This window comes from Hyperolius riggenbachi, chromosome 2 (assembly GCF_040937935.1).
Source record: "Hyperolius riggenbachi isolate aHypRig1 chromosome 2, aHypRig1.pri, whole genome shotgun sequence".
Taxonomy (NCBI): domain Eukaryota; kingdom Metazoa; phylum Chordata; class Amphibia; order Anura; family Hyperoliidae; genus Hyperolius; species Hyperolius riggenbachi.
The window spans coordinates 56405710-56424517 of NC_090647.1; the positions used below are offsets into that span (position 1 = coordinate 56405710).

The 18808-nt window shown below is 44.5% G+C and overlaps 1 protein-coding gene across 5 annotated transcripts in view; it reads left to right on the plus strand.

The window, feature by feature from the left end:
- The window catches only part of LOC137545494 (high-affinity choline transporter 1-like), an 89827-nt gene extending 89129 nt beyond the window's left edge, over window positions 1-698 (plus strand). For all 5 annotated transcript variants that reach the window (XM_068266813.1, XM_068266812.1, XM_068266814.1 and 2 more), the window contains one exon: window positions 51-698. In XM_068266813.1, coding sequence (XP_068122914.1) covers window positions 51-551 — 501 coding nt within the window. In that variant the 3' untranslated portion in view covers window positions 552-698. The remainder of the gene's footprint in view (window positions 1-50) is intronic.
- The last annotated feature ends 18110 nt before the right edge of the window (window positions 699-18808 follow it).

Here is an 18808-nt window from a genome sequence, read left to right on the forward strand (position 1 = left end):
TATTTTGTAGCATTATATACAAATATATGCTCTCTGTTCTTCTTCCTCAGGCCTCAGACCGAGAAGTCCTGTGTGTCATGCGCCTCTCCATGGTCCTCCTTGGCTCGGCTGGCATGGGCTTAGCCTTCCTCTCTAACTCTGTGTACGATTTGTGGTTCCTGAGTGGCGAGCTGGTCTATGCTCTCCTCTTCCCTCAGCTCTGCTGTGCCCTGTTCCTCCCCAGCACCAACACCTACGGGTCCATGGCAGGATTCTTCTTGGGGTTTGTCCTCCGGCTCCTGGCAGGAGAAAACTCACTTAAAATCCCCCCTCTGCTCCATTACCCAGGATGCATCATTGTGAACGAGATCTACGTCCAATTATTTCCCTTCAAGACGTTCACCATGTTGGTCAGCCTCATGACCATCATCGTCACCTCTTATTTGGCCCAGTTTTTTTTCATGAAGAAAATATTACCGATTCAATGGGACGTGTGCAAAGTATTTAGCAAAGAGCTCTCTCACCCATCTCCCCATGAACTGCAAGAGCTGGAAGGGCTGAAGAACACCTGAGGTGAGGTGGGGGGACCTCAGAACCAAGAACTATCTCAATGACTTTTATCTACTTTTACCCAAAAATAATTTTATGCAATAATAATACTACACTGTAAATAAGTGCAAAGATGTTATGTTAGAAAATACAGAACTATGCCTTAAATATCCACCTGTTTTCAAAGGTTAATAAGAAGATTTATTTAGACTGGATATGGACATTTTCTGGCTACAATTTAGTAAATGTGAAGCAAACCACATTCAAATTCTTTGTAGACTTCAAAAGAATGGGGAAGTTAAAGTGTACCTGAGATGAATGATTAAGGCCAATTTATTCTTACCTGGGGCTTCCTCCAGCAGAGCCAGGACAAGGTCCTCCAGCACCCAAGTCTAAGACACCAAAGTGCGCCCCCCCATCCCTCCCACCCCAGCCGTCACACACTGATTGATATTAGACTGAGAGGCGCCCCAGGGCCCCCAATCACCTTAATCTCTAGTTTCTGGCCTGCAGTCACTGCCATGTATCCCCTTTTCTTATTTCTCTCTGCTTCAAACACAATGGCCTCAATTCACTAAGCTTATCTCCTGTCTTTAATAATGTTTCTAGAGTGATCACCATGGTGATAAGGCATGTAGTATTCAGGAAACATTTTACCTCAGGCAAACCTAAAGTTAACTCTTTTGTCTTTAAGTTAACTCTTCATTCCTTAAAATAACTCCAGAATTCTAAAGTTAAAGACAGGCTGTTAATTAACTGCGGGTGAAAATAACTACAGAGGAGGTAACTTAACTACAGAGGAGGTAACTTAAGGAATGAAGAGATAAGATAACTCTCTCTTATGTGGAGGTAAGTTTTCTCTTGCCTTATTAGCTCCAGCATGATCTTAGTGAATTGAGGCCAATGGGGGAATGATAGCTGAGTGAGATGTGCGCCCCTCTCCTACACTGTGCCCTGAGGCTGGAGCCTCTCTCGCCTCTGCCCTGTCCTCCTGTCCCGTGAGGGCCGTGGCCTCCCTCGCCGACCTCCTCGGCCACTGCAACCTGGCCACGCATGTGCCCCCATCTCGCGGTCGGGAACATTCTGCACCTGTACAGCATATGGGAGCGCCGGTGAAGGTGCGCACATGGCCGGGTCGCACAGGCGCAGAACACCACGACTTTGGCAGATACCAGAGGGGATCCTGGGAGAATGAAGTGGTCGGGGCGGACAGTGAGGGAGCTGGCGGTCCTCATGGGCCTGGAGGAAGCCCGGGGTAAGTATAAATTGGCCCTAATATTTCATCTCAGGTTCCCTTTAAGCCTAAAGGTGAGCCAAAACATTCATTTTTTTACAAGCAAAACTGACTTCTTTTTAGAGACAGATTAAAGGGAGCCTGATGTTCAAGCTTCTGATTCATGTACACGGCGTTTTGTCAGCAGTCATTTTGCAGCACAAATTCTGGGCGGCGTTAATTACTTTTCCTGTCGTAGCACCTGGGAGGGAGAAGTAATTTGGGGTCCAGCAATCAGCAGCACCCAAATTAGACTGCTGCGAAGCCATAGACATAATAACATTATGTCTATGGCGATGCCCAAGTCAGGCGCAGCGTGGAGAAGAGCGCGTGCCGAAATGACCTGCTTTGTCAAGTAGCAGTGGTGTTAAATACCAGCGGCTGGTGCAAGGTGGGAGTGGATGTGAAGTAGCAGTGGGTGTCAGATAATAATGGGAGGCAAGCAGCATTGGTTCCAAGTAATTCTGGGCTCAAAGCAGCAGTGAATGCAAAGTTACAGTGAGTGTCAAGATATGATAGGAGCCAAGTTGCCATGCAACTATGTAAATATGGATGCCACATTACTCTGCAGTGGAGGCCAAAATGCAGTGGGCGCTAAGTAGCATTGGGAGGGAAGTTGAAGGGTATTAAGTACTAAGTAGCACCACTAAATGCTAAGTTGCAGTAGCAGTGGGTTCTAGGTAGGACGGAGTGCTAAGTTTTCAGTGGATGTTAAGTAGCACTATGTTCTATTACAGTGGGTGCCACATTGTCACAGATTTCTAAGAAAAGCTACTGTTCAAATAAGGGCAGCAGTGACGAATCAGGAAAAAAGGGTGCAGGAGCCCTTAAGGAAAAAGAAGGTGCCGCCGCATGTGCCTATTATAAAAGCAGCGATTAGCAGTAAAAACAGAAATTTGGCTCATGCCGGTGGCCGCTATCAGGACTTGGCCCATGATGGCGGCCGCTGTCAGGCGTCTGCGAGCACCGAAATTTACATTCTTTGCCACAAATTGCAGCTTTCATAAGGCACCTTCCTGGGGGGTGGGGTGGGGGGTGGTCTTAGGGTTAGGCACCACCGGGGGCGAGGGGGATTTAGGGTTAGGCACCACCGGGGGATCTAAGGGCCCATTCACACTTGCTGTTAGCAAAACGCTAGCGCTTTTTGCTAGCGTTTTGCTCTGGCGATTTTTGTTGGTTAACGCCCAAAAATCGCCGTTCACACTTGCCGATTTTTGGGCGATCGCGTTTAGCGCTTCTATAGCACTGAAACGCGATTGCCGGGAAATCGCCTGAAAATGGTTTCGCGTTTTTGGGCGATTTGCGGTGATTATCCGGCGCCGCAAATCGCCCAAGTAAGATCGGCCCATAGACTTTTATTAGGGTGAGGAATCGGTAGAGGGAGGGTTCTGTGTAAGAGTAGGGTTAGGATCAGTTACAGTATAATATCGGTTAAACTTACCGATATTTTACTATCTCAATTCAGTAATAGAATATCACTAATTTTAGCAATATTCTACTAGCAGCAATCCCCTGCACTTTTTTTTCTACGCGCCTTTATTTCATGTATGCCAGCAATGATAGTAAAATAAGTAATGCATTAGAATTGCCTTTTTGAACAAGAAGCACTCTGTGACTAATTTTGTATATTATTACACTTCCCCTTGAACTGGAATCTGAAGCCTGAATGTCAAGTTCCTGTTAAAATAGGCTCTGAGCAGTAGAAGATCAGACTTTCTAGGACACAGATATCAAGAATCACACCTTTTGTGGTCATGGTCAGGAAAGAGTGGGCGTTTACTGGGCCAGTACTACAGTAGGAGCAACCCAGAGCCGTTCTCTCATGAAGCAAGGTGAAACATTTGCACCAGGCGCAGAGATTACAGGGGCAGCATGTTTGTACTGTGTGTTTACACTAACCATGCAGTCAGTAGGAGGAGGAGAAGCTAGAGGAGAGCAAGGTGAAGAAGTCATCATAGGGAAAAGCAGCTTGTTGTGCTGTGTGAGGAGTCTGACAGTGAGTGAGGAGGGGGGATGCAGGAGAGCAGCAGTGTTTCATCTGACTTGCACAGAAGTAGAGAGAAGGTGGCACTGCTGTCCTGACTGGGGAGGAATGGAGGACGGCCAACTGGCTGATGAGCAGTTTGTTTGTCACAGACTCCCAGCCAGCCAGTCTGTTATTGTGTCGAGCTGCAGCAAGTCATGTCTCAAGTTGTTGCATATGCTTTGCTGCTGACTGAGGACATTAAATGAAGCAGAGTAAATTGTTGGGTGCTGAGGGGGAGAAGGGAGGGGGGGAGGGGGAGTCATCCTAACAAGTTTGCCTTAGGCGGCAAAAAGTCTAGAACCTGCCCTGGGGCACCCCGAGCAATTGCCCCAGGGTCTCCAGTTATCCCTCCCATTTTGGGGGGGGGCCCCTGCAGTGCAGCGACACACCTGTTCTGGCTGGCGCTTGCTCCTCTATATGTCTGTGGCTCCATGTGCTTCTGCTTTCACTCTAGTAGGGATGTCTTTCCTATGTGACTTGGCGCATTGCTATACAGAGCCGGATCATCCACAAGGCAAACCTAAGCAGTTGCCTAGGGCCTAGGGAGAGTGTAGGGGACTTGTGAATGCTACCCCCACCAAATCTTATTAAAAAAGCCAGGTGACCGTCAGCGGTGGCAAAAAACAGATATTATTATGTAGTACCAACATCTTCCGCAGCACTGGACAGAGTATATGGTATTGTCACTTAATTGTTCTTCAGAGGAGCTCACATTCTAATCCTTGCCATAGTCATGTGTCTATGTATTGTAGTCTAGGGCCAATTTAGGGGGGAAGCCAAATAACTTTCCTGTATGTTTTTGGAATGTGGGAGGAAATCAGAGCACCCAGAGGAAACCCATGCAGTACAAGCTCCTTACAGATATTGACCTAGCTTGGATTCAAACCAGGGACCCAGCGCTGCAAGGCGAGAGTGCTAACCACTACACCACTACGCTGCCCATATCTTGCCTAGCACCCCATTTCGTGTTAATCCTTATATGTGATAACATGCACTGCATCATGTAGGACAGACGCCCCCACAAGGATGAAGATGGGAGTGCACAGAGCCACAGACATATGGTCAGGTGAGTTTGAGAGCCCTAATGCCACGTGTGTGTGTGTGTGTAGTGTGTGTGTGTGTGTGTGTGTGTGTGTGTGTGTGTGTGTGTGTGTGTGTGTGTGTGTGTGTGTGTGTGTGTGTGTGTGTGTGTGTGTGTGTGTGTGTGTGTGTGTGTGTGTGTGTGTGTGTGTGTGTGTGTACTGTTATGGTGTGTGTGTATGGTGTGTGTGTGTGTGTGTGTGTGTGTAGTGTGGGTGTGTGTGTGTGTGGGGGGGGGGGGGGTCTTTCAAGGGGAGTTCCATTGTACCTAGAGCTGCCGCCCCTGGGCATTTAGGAATCCTGTTAGCTTTTTATTGTCATCTGTGTTCCTGTTGGAGAGATGCCAGACAACCCATAATATATATGAAGGGAGTCACTGGTGATGCAGACAGCGATATAAAACCTGGAAGAGGTGCTAACTCATTCTTATATCCAAAGCTAAAAATACGTTTTGGCTACAAGTTAACTTTAGTATGAACATGTAAGAAGAGAGAGATTTTTTTTTTTTTTTTATCGTTAAAGTAAATATATTAATGCGGTAAGATGTTAATATTTTATTACATGCACTTTAAATAAAAGAAACAGAAAAGTATTTTTTACGTGCTTCCACAAATGCTTCTTCAGGCTGGTAAGTCAAGCAGTCCTGATGCCTGGCACACACGGTGCAATTTCCCATCGGATAGACGGGTCGAATCGATTATTTCCGACAGGTCCAATCTAATTTCCAATAATTTTTTCTGATCACTTCTGTACAAAATCGATCAGAAAAACGATCGGAAATCAGATCAGATCTGTTGGAAACCGTGCTGGGCCGAAATTACACATGAGTGTAATTACGCATGGTAATTCAATGTAAATTTACACGTAAGTGCTACGCGTAACTTATGGCCTTACGCGTAATTATTTACGAGTAAGCAGTTAAGTGATATCGTAATTACGCTGTCTACCGTAATTGCTAGGTATGCGTAATTTTACGCGTAATTACTAACGTAAAAACTCCCCTTTTCTAAGAGTAGCCAATCAGTCAACATCATAAGCAAACAATAGTATCTTCTCCCGCCCTTCAGTATATAAGCATACGTTTTGACGCATACGAATGATGTGTACGCAATAGCTGTCACATTGACGGCTATTGCGTACACATCGTCCGTATGCGTCAAAAAATACGCATTAATGGGTATTATGGCACTACGCATAACATCGTAGTGTAAGCGCCTACATTACGGTATTCTTACGCGTAACTGCGTAAGTTAACGCGTAATTACAGTGATGAACCGTAGATAATTTCCTACGCCGTAACCGTAATTGCGTAATGCGTTATAGCGTAAAATTACGCGTAATGATCCGTAAGCGTAGATTTTTCCATTACGACCAGCACTGGCTGGAAATAATCAATTCAACCTATCTGATGGGAATTTGCATGGTGTGTACGGGCACTACACTGATAGCCACTGCTGGTACTTGGGGGTGGGCAATAAGATGATAATAATACAGTGTTGATGCAAATGTTATGCTAATTATATGCACATTTTAACCAGCTGGGGAATAGACCGTTCAAATGCTGCAGCACACTTAAGGCAGGGACCCAGAGCATTCCCTCTCCTTAGGTAAAGCATCTGGCTGACTTTTTTTTTTCTACAGTTCCCATTGACTTTAAACAATGCACATCGCCTGGCTGTCCTACTGATCATCTGCCTCTACTACTTTAAAGAACAAACAACACCCATGCTAACCTAGAAATAAAAAACACATATATAAGTAGATAAATACTACTTCTACTTCCATAACCGATGTATTGTGCTATCCACGTAACGATTCCTGTGAATTTTACAAGGGAAAAGCAGAAAATCCTATTCTAGGCAGTGGCCATCTTGCCAAGCTAACACTGACATCATATCCTCCCTGACTCTTGTTTCCCCCCCCTCCCTTCTCTTGCTCATTGTGTATTTGTGTATTTATTAGCTGCCCTCCTCACAGAGTCTTCAGACACTCCCACTGAGGTGTATACTAACAACTGCACTGTCTTTTTTATTCACACATCCAATCACTGAGTCACCTCAGCCTTGCTTGTAAACACAAGTGATCAGAGGGTGTTTCTGATAAGCAGCTAGGCAGGGAAATAAATGTGAGAGGAGGAATATATTATAGATAAAAAGAACTCTCAGCATTCAACTCTTTGGCACTGTTTGGCACTAGGGCCGGTGCTCCTAAAGTATGTGATAACTACAAACCATATCAGCAGAAAAAGTTTTGCAAGTTTTGAATGCAGGATTAGCATCTTTATCACTTAAAGCACTCAGACCAGTTGCTGTTGAAATTTGATTTTTATGGTGACAATACCGCTTTAAAGAGGTATTGTCAGCCACAAAATCAAATTCCATTTACCCCCTGCTCTGTGTTTAATATGTACAGTAGCAGCAACCTTACCCTGCAATGCTCCAATCTATTCAAGCACTCCAATCTATTCAGAAATGTTTCTGCTGTAATAAATCTTATCTCAGTCAGCCTGGCTCTACTTTTGCCATTGCCAACGAGAAGGAAGCTTGTCATCACCCCTCTCACATTCCTACTCCTCACTTATTGGCTGAGGGCTGCTCAGTGAGCTGCTGAAATCTGATCTATGCTGTGCTGACATGTTTACGAAGCAAGCTAGCTGTGACAGTGCAGTTCCTAGGAGAGAAAAAAAGTAAGGGAGGAAATGACATCAGGATTGACTTCAGCCAGAGGGAATCAAGATGGTAAATGCCAGGAACAGAATTCTCTTTATAAAATTCACTGAAATCAAAATGTGCTCTTTATTTACTATATAGAATTCACTGAAATCAAAATGTGGACAGTACAATAAATCTATTACGTAAGTAGAACTGGTAGTTATCTATTTATATATGTGTTTTTTCACCTGGGATAGTATGGCTGGCCCTGAACAATCATGCAGTTCAGATACTCTGAAGTCCAACTGGAATTGCCGCAGGCTTGTTTCAGGTGTATGATTCAGACACTGCTGATGCATGAAAGATCAGCGGGGTGTCAGGAAACTGGTATTGTATAAAAGGAACTAAATATGGCATCTTCCATATCCTTGTCACTTCGGGTGTGTTTTAAAGAGACACTGAAGCGAAAAAAAAATTATGATATTATGATTTGTATGTGTAGTACAGCTAAGAAATAAAACATTAAGATCAGATACATCAGTCTAATTGTTTCCAGTACAGGAAGAGTTAAGAAACTCCAGTTGTTATCTCTATGGAAAAAAGCACTATGACTTTCAAAGTCATGGAGAGGGCTGTTATCTGACTTTTATTATCTCAACTGTTACTAAACAAATTCCTTTTTCTCTGACAGAGGAGAGGTCATTAGTTCACAGACTGCTCTGAAAGAATCATTTTGAATGCTGAGTGTTGTGTAGTCTGCACATATTATAGAATGATGCAATGTTAGAAATAACACTATATACCTGAAAATAAAAATATGAGAATATTTTATTTGCAGCTAATCTTCTAGTAATTATTCATAGTACACAACCATATACACAACCATATACACAACCAATTCATTATATCATATTTTTTTTTCGCTTCAGTGTCTCTTTAAGTATAAGCACACTATCACTTTATCAATATTTATTTTTTATATAAAGAATTGCAGATGTCAGGTGCCTTTAAAGTCAGTTGGCATGATATTGGAACTGGGTCTATCCAAATTGGTGGAAACTGCATTTAATTGGTAAGTTTTCAAGCTGCATTGTAATTGTAGTAATTGTAAAGCAGCTTGCATGAAGATGAAAGAAATCATTCAGCAATGATCATCACTAATACAGAGGTGATGTTCTGCCATCTAGTGGACGTTTTACATAAGGGCTTCTGATATGTAAAAGCAATCAATATTCAGCGGAACTTAATTCTAATAATGAAAATGGTTACAAACAACCAATCTTTTATTAGAAAAGGCTAAAAAGGTGATAAACAGGGGTGTAGCTAAGGTTTTAATGGCCCCAAGCAGCCCATAATTTGGGGCCCCCTCCCCGCAGGGAGCGCAACGCGCAAAGTGCGCTGCGGCATAAAATGGGCGGGGTCCGACCACTGAAGAAAGCACCATGGTGAAAAAGTGGGCGTGGCTTTGACATGATGTCGGTGGAGCCAAATACTAGCAAAATACAGGAGATCCGTGATTAACAAATGAGATAGGGACTGCATGTCTGTTCTTAACCTGAATCCATTCTCGATTGTTACCCCCTCTGTTCTTCCTGTGCCTCTTTTGTCTCCCACTGTGTCACCTCAGTTTGTGCCTCTTTTGTTCCCCTGTGCCTCTTTTGTCCCCCTCTATGTACCCCTGTGTCACCTCTTTTCTCCGTCTGTGTCAGATCTTGTCCCCCTGCCCTGTCCTAGCCAGGTATAGGTGCCCCAGTATAGGTATTTAGTCATTGGTCTCCCCAGTATAGGTAGCCAGGCATAGGTGTCCCCAGCATAGGTAGCCAGGTACAGGTGCCCCCCAGTATAGGCAATGAGCTATAGGTGCCCCAGTATAGCTAGCGAGCTATAGGTGCGCCAGTATAGGTAGCCAGGTACAGGTGGAGCCCCCAGTATAGGTGTCGAGCTATAGGTGCTCAGTATAGGTAGCTAGGTACAGGTAGTGTCCTAGCATAGGTAGCAAGCTATAGGTGCCCCCAGTATAGGTAGCTAGGTACAGGTAGTGTCCTAGCATAGGTAGCAAGCTATAGGTGCCCCCAGTATAGGTAGCCAGGTACAAGTGGTACCACCGTGGTTACTTTCAGCAGTCACCTCCGATGTCATGAGAGGTGCTGCCAGGTAACCATGGAGACAGAATGTGCTGCCAGGTCTGGTGACAGGCGAGAGCGAAGAGAGCATGGTGAGAGGAGTCGCAGATGGAGCGGCGGCATGTAAGTACCGGGGGCCACACGGAGCACAAAGCAGGCCACAAGCGGAAAGCAAGGCCCCCCTCCAAGGTGAGGCCCAAAGCGGGGGCATGCCTTGCTTGTATGCTGGAGTTGCCCTGGTGATAAAAAAAACTATGCAGAACTGTTGCCCTTTTTTAAATGGACCCTGAGCAGAGGCACCGGATATGCATTTAAGCATATATATAATTGGTAATGCTGATACACTCACCATGCCATTTGTAAAGTATGTGCCTTGCCCATTCTAAATTACATTACAGCGGTGACTCGGCCGAAAGTCGTGCTGTGACCATGGAATAGGAAGCTTTCTGGCCTCTTCCTTCTCTGTTCTCCTCCCCTCTACTGCGCGCCATACCGTAATCTGATGCACTTAGGCAAGTACAGTACCTGACATCCACCAAACCCAGACTCAGCCATTGGACTGCCAGACAGAGAAGTGCGATTCGAGACAGTAAAGCTTTATAGAGAAAAGAATCTCAGTGAATCCCCGTAATTCCCTCATATTGTAGTCTAGGGCCAAATTTAAGGAGAATCCAATTAACTTATCTGTATGTCTTTGGAAAGAACATAAAAAATCCATGAAGTGCCCTGGTTGGGGTTTGAACTTGGGACTCAGGGCTGAGAGTGCTTCACACTGCACCACCGGGCTGCCCAGCTTTTATAAACTCGTGTAAAAAGAGCATCCACTCCATACTAGTGATGTTAGCTATGAATAGCTATGAGTACATAGCTACTTGTAATTTGTAATAGAAATTTAAATTAGATAGAACTGCTGTGGCCTTCAAACCTGGACAGAAGAAGTAGTGATGTTACATGGATCATGAGCGGAATGCATCGGCTATAGGTGGCAGCATAGGTAAGCTAAACCTCTGCCACGGGTGGTACTACCTAATTTAAGTTTTGATTACGAGTAGCGACGTACTCATAGCTACTCGTAATCAAATAAAATCACCATTCTATACCACTAGTGGTGGCTTCATATGAAATACAGTATTCAACTACAGGTGTCCCACAGTAGACCGATCTAGTCCTGGATTCAGGGGCGCCTCTAGCCATGTTGACACTCCAGGTGAGAAAACCTGTGCCCCCGCCCCGGTACTCACTGGTGTTGTCCCCCTGAAAATAATAGTAATGCGGCAATGTTCAACCAGATAATAATCGTAATGGGGCAATGTTTCACCAGAAAATAGTCGTAATGCAGCAATGCTTCACCAGAAAATAATGGTAACGCAGCAATGTTTCACCAGGAAATAATTGTAATGCAGCAATGTTTCATCAGAAAATAATCATAATGCGGCAATGTTTCACCAGAAAATAATCATAATGCTGCAAGGTTTCACCACAAAATAATCATAATGCTGAAATGTTTCACCACAAAAGAATCGCAACACAGCAATGTTTTACCAGAAAATAATCATAATGCAGCAATGTTTCAATAGAAAATAATCGTAATGCAGCAATGTTTCACCAGAAAATAATCATAATGCAGTAATGTTTCACCGGAAAATAATTGTAACGCAGCAATGTTTCACCAGAAAATAATTGTAATGCAGCAATGTTTCACCAGAAAATAATCGCAATGTGGGTAGGGTTTTTCCAGAAAATAATCGTAATGTGGGTAGGGTTTTTCCAAAAATAATCGTAATGTAGCAATGTTTCACCAGAAAATAATCGTAACACAGCAATGTTTCACCAGAAAATAATCGTAATGCAGCAATGTTTCACCAGAAAATAATCGTAACGCAGCAATTTTTCACCACAAAATAATTGTAATGCAGCAATGTTTCACCAGAAAATAATCATAATGCAACTGCCTGCTGGTGTTGTGTCTGATCGTGCTGCCTGCAAATTTGTGCTGCCCCGCATGAGCAGTAGAAGCCTGTGAGGCCACATTTCCTGTTTGATTGTGCTGCCCCAAATAACACCCCCAAATATCTCCACTTCCACAGGTCCTAGTCAAACTTTCAGGGTAGACAGGGGATCCCCCGAACTACCCCTGTGCCAAATTGCAGCCGCCGATTCCCGCTGGTTCCCGAGATAGCTTTAGGTAATCTATCTCTGTAACCAGCAGAGCTCGGGGGCTGCAATTTGGCACAGAGGTAGTTCGGGGGATCCCCTCTCTACCCTCAAAATTTGGAGAGTGTAGGACCTGTAGAAGTGTAGATATTTCGGGGGAATGATATGTATGTCCTCACTGAGCATGCGTGTTACTCAGTGAGGAAGGCAGCTTCCAGGCAGCAGGATCAGACATAACACTGGAAACTACAGACTCCTGCAGGCTGAGGTGAGCTGCTGGGAGTGAACCAGCACAGCGTCTATTAGATGCCACAAGCCAGTTCCCCACCTGGGGGTCACACAATCTGGCGGGGAGGCGTGGTCCCCCCAGGCGGCAGCGCCCCCGGCACAGTGCTCCAGCCTGGTCGGCCTGGTGCACCAGGTGCCTATGCCTGGATTACATTGCCACTAAGGGTATGTAAACCCATTAGTTGTGGAATGACCCTCAGATAGATGTCATGTGTTGTTCATGTTGCTGTGTCCTCTCAGGAAGAGGGCTGCACTCTTTGGAGGACACTCTGTATGACCCACTGTTACCGGAAGAGTCTCTCTCTTTCATGTAGTTAGGGATGAGCGTAATGACCTAATTACGAATTTCCGAAATTTCGCGAAATTACTACAATTACGATTTTAGCAGTAATCGAAATTTCGTAATTTTCGCAAATTTTCGTAATTACGATTACGAAATTTAGTATTTTAAAGTTTGCAAAGGTTTCTATCCCTCTAGATGCCTAAAATGAATGAATAACCAACCAACCAACAACCTCCTCCTCCTCTCTCTCTCTCCAGAGATTTGTAGTATTTCAAAACCATACTCACATTCATGACATGTCCAGGGATCAAACCCAGGCCAACCACATGGAAGACAGCTATGCTCACCACCATACCACCAAACACACACTAAATAGACTGCTAACCTAAATCTTACTTGTAGACAGTCATATGAGACACATGCTGGGTGCAGGGCTTTGTGATTGGACCATGCGATAGAGTGAGGTGCAAAAATGAAATCATGCCTAGCAGAGGATGGTTTCACAGTGCTAAATGCTAGGCTGGCTGTGGTGCAATTGGTTAGTGTGTCTGGCTGGTAACAGCAAGGTTACAGGTTCAATTCCATCCAGGCATGTCTTTTCCTTTTGCGTTCAACAGTTGTCCAAACAGAGCCAACAGAGCCCCAGATAGCCATGTAGAGTTAGGTCACAGCTAGCCTGGCTGTGGTGCAATTGGTTAGTGTGTCTGGCTGGTAACAGCAAGGTTACAGGTTCGATTCCATCCAGGCATGTCTTTTCCTTTTGCGTTCAACAGTTGTCCAAACAGAGCCAACAGAGCCCCAGATAGCCATGTAGAGTTAGGTCACAGCTAGCCTGGCTGTGGTGCAATTGGTTAGTGTGTCTGGCTGGTAACAGCAAGGTTACAGGTTCGATTCCATCCAGGCATGTCTTTTCCTTTTGCGTGCGCGCGCTGCGCCATTGAACCCCATGGGGTATTTTGCGTGCGTAAAACTTTACGCATGCAAAACTTTGTGCTCGGTGTTTGGACAACTGTTGAACTCAAAAGGAAAAGACATGCCTGGATGGAATCGAACCTGTAACCTTGCTGTTACCAGCCAGACACACTAACCAATTGCACCACAGCCAGGCTAGCTGTGACCTAACTCTACATGGCTATCTGGGGCTCTGTTGGCTCTGTTTGGACAACTGTTGAACGCAAAAGGAAAAGACATGCCTGGATGGAATCGAACCTGTAACCTTGCTGTTACCAGCCAGACGCACTAACCAATTGCACCACAGCCAGCCTAGCATTTAGCATTGTGAAACCATCCTCTGCTAGGCATGATTTCATTTTTGCACCTCACTCTATCGCATGGTCCATGGTCCAATCACAAAGCCCTGCACCCAGCATGTGTCTCATATGACTGTCTACAAGTAAGATTTAGGTTAGCAGTCTATTTAGTGTGTGTTTGGTGGTATGGTGGTGAGCATAGCTGTCTTCCATGTGGTTGGCCTGGGTTTGATCCCTGGACATGTCATGAATGTGAGTATGGTTTTGAAATACTACAGATCTCTGGAGAGAGAGAGAGAGGGAGGAGGAGGAGGAGGAGGAGGAGGAGGAGGAGGAGGAGGAGGGGGAGGGCTGGCTGAGCTATTCATTTTAGGCATCTAGAGGGATAGAAACCCTTACAAACCTGAAAAAGTAAAATTTCGGTTGGAGACACGAAATTCGTCATTACGGGAGTGAATTTTCGATTACGAAATTGTAAATTACGATTTGAAAATTAATTACGAAATTACGAATTTGGGTCGTAATGTTAAATTTCGCATTCGTAATTAAAGCAGTTCGAAATTTCGAAAATTTCGGCTCATCTCTACATGTAGTCACTCTACTGACTGTGACTTGTGCTTCGCTGAAGAGAACTTGCAGCACTTAGTGTTTCTGCCTCCGGCTCTTTGTTCTTCTCCGATGACTAATAATAGTCATAATAAGGAGGTCTGGCACAGGGGAGAGAAATTAGCACTTTCATGTTCAACCGCAATTATTTTATATATTTTAATAAATTGAAAATAAGTGACTTGGCTTTGTTGCCGCTTGAACTTTGGAGTAAATTAATATTGCTGCAGTAATTCTAAAACATTAATTCTTATTTGTGATGTACATCTGTAAATTGAGATAATGGCCCATATGCAATTATTTTTTTCTCCTGAGTTATCTCCTAGGAGATAATTTTCCTGTTCTCTTTAACCATTTCAGCCCACAGGGATTTTTCACCTTATGCATCAGAGCAATTTTCACCTCCCATTTATTCACTAATAACTTTATCACTACTTAACACAATTTATTGATCTATATCTTGTTTTTTCCGCCACTAATTAGGCTTTCTTTGGGTGGTACATTTTGCTAAGAATTATTTTTTCATAAATGCATTTTAACAGGTTTAATAAGAAAAAAATGGAAAAAATTCATTATTTCTCAGTTTTCATCCATTATAGCTTTAAAATAATCCACACTACCATAATTAAAACCTATGTATTTTATTTGCCCATTTGTCTCGGTTATGACACCATTTAAATTTAGTCCCTATCACAATGTATGGTGCCAATATTTAATTTGGAAATAAAGGTGCATTTTTCTGTTTTGCATCCATCACTATTTACAAGCTTATAATTTAAAAAATGTTCGTAGTATACCCCCCTTCAAATGCATGTTTAAAAAGTTCAGACCCTTAGGTAACTATTTATGTTTTTTTTTTTTTATTGCAATTTTTTTTTCCATTAAAATTTTTATTTGGGTAATATTTTGGTGTGGGAAATAAACAGTACATTTTTACTGTTATTATATGTGTAAATTGTAATGTAAAAAATATGTAGATGTAGCTTTACTATTTGGCCACAAGATGGCCACCTTGAGTTTATTTTTCTTCTTCTTGTGCTTCTCGCTAACCGGAAGCACAAGGAGGACGGGGAAACTTTTTTTGCAGAAAGACTGAAGCCTCTAGTAAGAGCGCTTCAGTTTTTCTGCTGGGGACATGGATCGGTAATTGGGAACCATGTTCCCGTTCACTGCTCCCAGTGCTACTGGGGGACAGCACGGGGGCATGCCCGCAATCACGCGCGGGAACATTCCAAAGCGCGGCACCGCAGCAGAACAGCCGCCTGGACATGAGGATCACGTCCGGGCGGCAGAAATGGTTAAAATAACTTTTGAGCATTTTACAATTGAAAAAGTACCCAAATGTTTCTAGCTTGCTTGTGGTTTAAAAGGCATTTTATGACAAAGGCCCATATGCTGTTAATTTTTTCTCCTAAATTTTCTCCTAGATGATTTCACATATTGTCATGACTAGCAAGCAAAAAAATACTCAGAATAATGTTGATACTTCTTATTTACCTGTTGTTGAAACGTAATTTTAAAAATAAGTTGAAAAATTATGTCCTAGGAGAAAACGCAAGAGAAAAAGTTAATTACATAAGGGTCAAGGTACCATATACAATTAACTTTATCTCCTGAGTTTTAACCCAGGTAACATCTTCACACCTGGGTCCATATGCAACTCCCTTATTCTCCTCGGAGACTAGGACTAAAGAAGGTGTGAAAATATTACCTTGGAGAAAACTCAGGGAAAAAAAGGGAATTTTTGGACATATGGCTATGGTAGGGATTAAGGTGGCCACACACACGATACAATAAAATGGTCTGATTTTACGGAAATTCGATAAATATGATCTGATCTCCCGAAAAAAAATCCAGAGATTTATTTTCAATCAACTGAAAAATCTGATCAGATTTCCCGTTTTTTTCCCGATTTTTCTTGATCCGGAAAGCTGGAAATTTTTCTAAAGATTGTATGGTGTGTGTTAGCTTGTCAATTTACTCATATACACACCCTAGCAATTTTCTCAGAGTTTCCAATCATTTTTATCATAATTAGGGAAGAATGGAACATAGGTGTGTGGTACATTGGTCATATTTTTGAAATGTTACAATCAGTCAGAAAAAATTGATTGCAGTTCTTGAATTGAGCAGATATTTTAAAAAATGTACAGTGTGTGGCCACCTTTAGACTGTGAAACCCTGTAAAGGTGCGTACACACACACTACTTCCACCAACGACGGGTCCGTCAGACCCTCCCACTGGGCGGATCGTTCAGAAACAGCCTTATCAGTCTGCTGACAGCGCGTACACACAAGCTACTGTCGACTGACCGTCCACCCAGTGGGAGGGTCTGACGGTCCCGTCGTTGGGGGAAGTAGTGCGTGGAACAGTTAAGGTAGCCGTACACAGGGGCAAACCCAGGATTTTCAAGGGGGGGGGGGATTCCTGAAAGGTCTCCTTCAGCCACGCACAATGCAGTATAATAATATGGTAAGACATCATGCTGGGTACACATAATGCAATTCCCTGTCCGACTGACAGGATCTGACAATTATTTCCTAAATGTCTGATCAGCTCTCGATCAACAATCGGATCAATCAGGAGCAGTATGGATACAGATAATAATGACAGCCAACATTGGAAAGTGAAGGGGAAAGTGAAGCATTCACACAGCAGGGCACAGGGCTGTGCTCATACCTGACTCTGTTAATTTCCCCAGAGCTGCTCCATGCTCTGTACAAACACTGCTGCTCTATGCTCTGTACACACGGTCCTGCTCCATGCTCTGTACACACGCTGCTGCTCCATGCTCTGTACACACGCTGCTGCTCCATGCTCTGTACACACGCTGCTGCTCCATGCTTTGTACACACGCTGCTGCTCCATGCTCTGTACACACACTGCTGCCCCATGCTCTGTACACATGCTGCTGCTCCATGCTCTGTACACACGCTGCTGCTCCATGCTCTGTACACACGTTGCTGCTCCATGCTCTGTACACACGCTGCTGCTCCATGCTCTGTACACACGCTGCTGCTCCATGCTCTGTACACACACTGCCGCTCCATGCTCTGTACACATGCTGCTGCTCCATGCTATGTATACACACTGCTGCTCCATGCTCTGTACACATGCTGCTGCTCCATGCTATGTATACACACTGCTGCTCCATGCTCTGTACACACACTGCCGCTCCATGCTCTGTACACATGCTGCTGCTCCATGCTATGTATACACACTGCTGCTCCATGCTCTGTACACACGCTGCTGCTCCAAGCTCTGTACACACACTGCTGCTCCATGCTCTGTACACACGCTGCTGCTCCATGCCCTGTACACACGCTGCTGCTCCATGCTCTGTACACACACTGCCGCTCCATGGTCTGTACACATGCTACTGCTATATGCTCTGTACACACGCTGCTGCTCCATGCTCTGTACACACACTGCTGCTCTATGCTCTGCATACATACTGCTGCTCCATGCTCTGTACAAACACTGCTCCTCCATCAACTGTAGCAGGGAAAGAAAGTGTGCGGGTTGGCACATAGTGCAGGCAGCAGCATGGTGCTGTGAGCTGCACGATACCTGCAGATATTCTGGTTTCTCAACCTGTGCCTGTCCCCAGACACTGCACTGGTCCTGGTCTGAGGGGGGATTCTGGGAAGCTGTAATCCCCCCCTGCATTTGCCAATGGTACATATAGCAATGATGGACAAGAGAGACAAATCTCTCTCTAATCGAATCAGATTAGAGCGAGATCTGTTAGCTGCCCATACACTGGAGGCCGATTTCTGCATCTAATCTCTCAGGAATCAGCCTGCCACTGTTATCCCTAATGTGTAACGTGCCCTCCATGACCCCTTTCTCATGTGCTCTATACATTACCTGTCCTCCGCTTGTCCCCCGCTGGCTCCATACACGTGGCTGCCGGCGTGCATGCGTGTGTGTGACGTTCACTTTCACTTTCTAGCTGACTTTCTTTCTGGTGCCGAAAGTGGTTACCCCTAGCAACCACTAAATCACTTTCTAACAAGTAGGACTGCAACTTTTCTCACATCAAGTTTTATGATGTGATAAACTCTTTGTGTTTTAAAGGGACACTGTAGGGGGGTCAGGGGAAAATGAGTTGAAGTTACCAGGGTCTTCTATTGGTCCCCCACAGACATCCTGTGCTCGCACAGCCACTCCCCAATGCTCCGGCCCCGCCTCTTGTTCACTTCTGGAATTTCAGACTTTAAAGTCTGAAAACCACTGCGCCTGCGCTGTCATGTCCTCACTCCCGCTGATGGCACCAGGAGCGTACTGCGCAGTTCCAGTATGGTCTGTGTCTGCGCCGTGCACTCCTGGTGACATCAGGGGAAGCGAGGACATGACAGTGCAGGCGCAGTGGTTTTCAGACTTTAAAGTCTGAAATTCCAGAACTGAACTGGAGGCGGGGCCGGAGCATCGGTGAGTGGCTGCGCGGGCACAGGATGCCTGCGGGGGACCATTAGAAGCCCCGGGTAACTTCAACTCATTTTCTCCCCGACCCCCCTACAGTATCCCTTTAAGAATTAATCA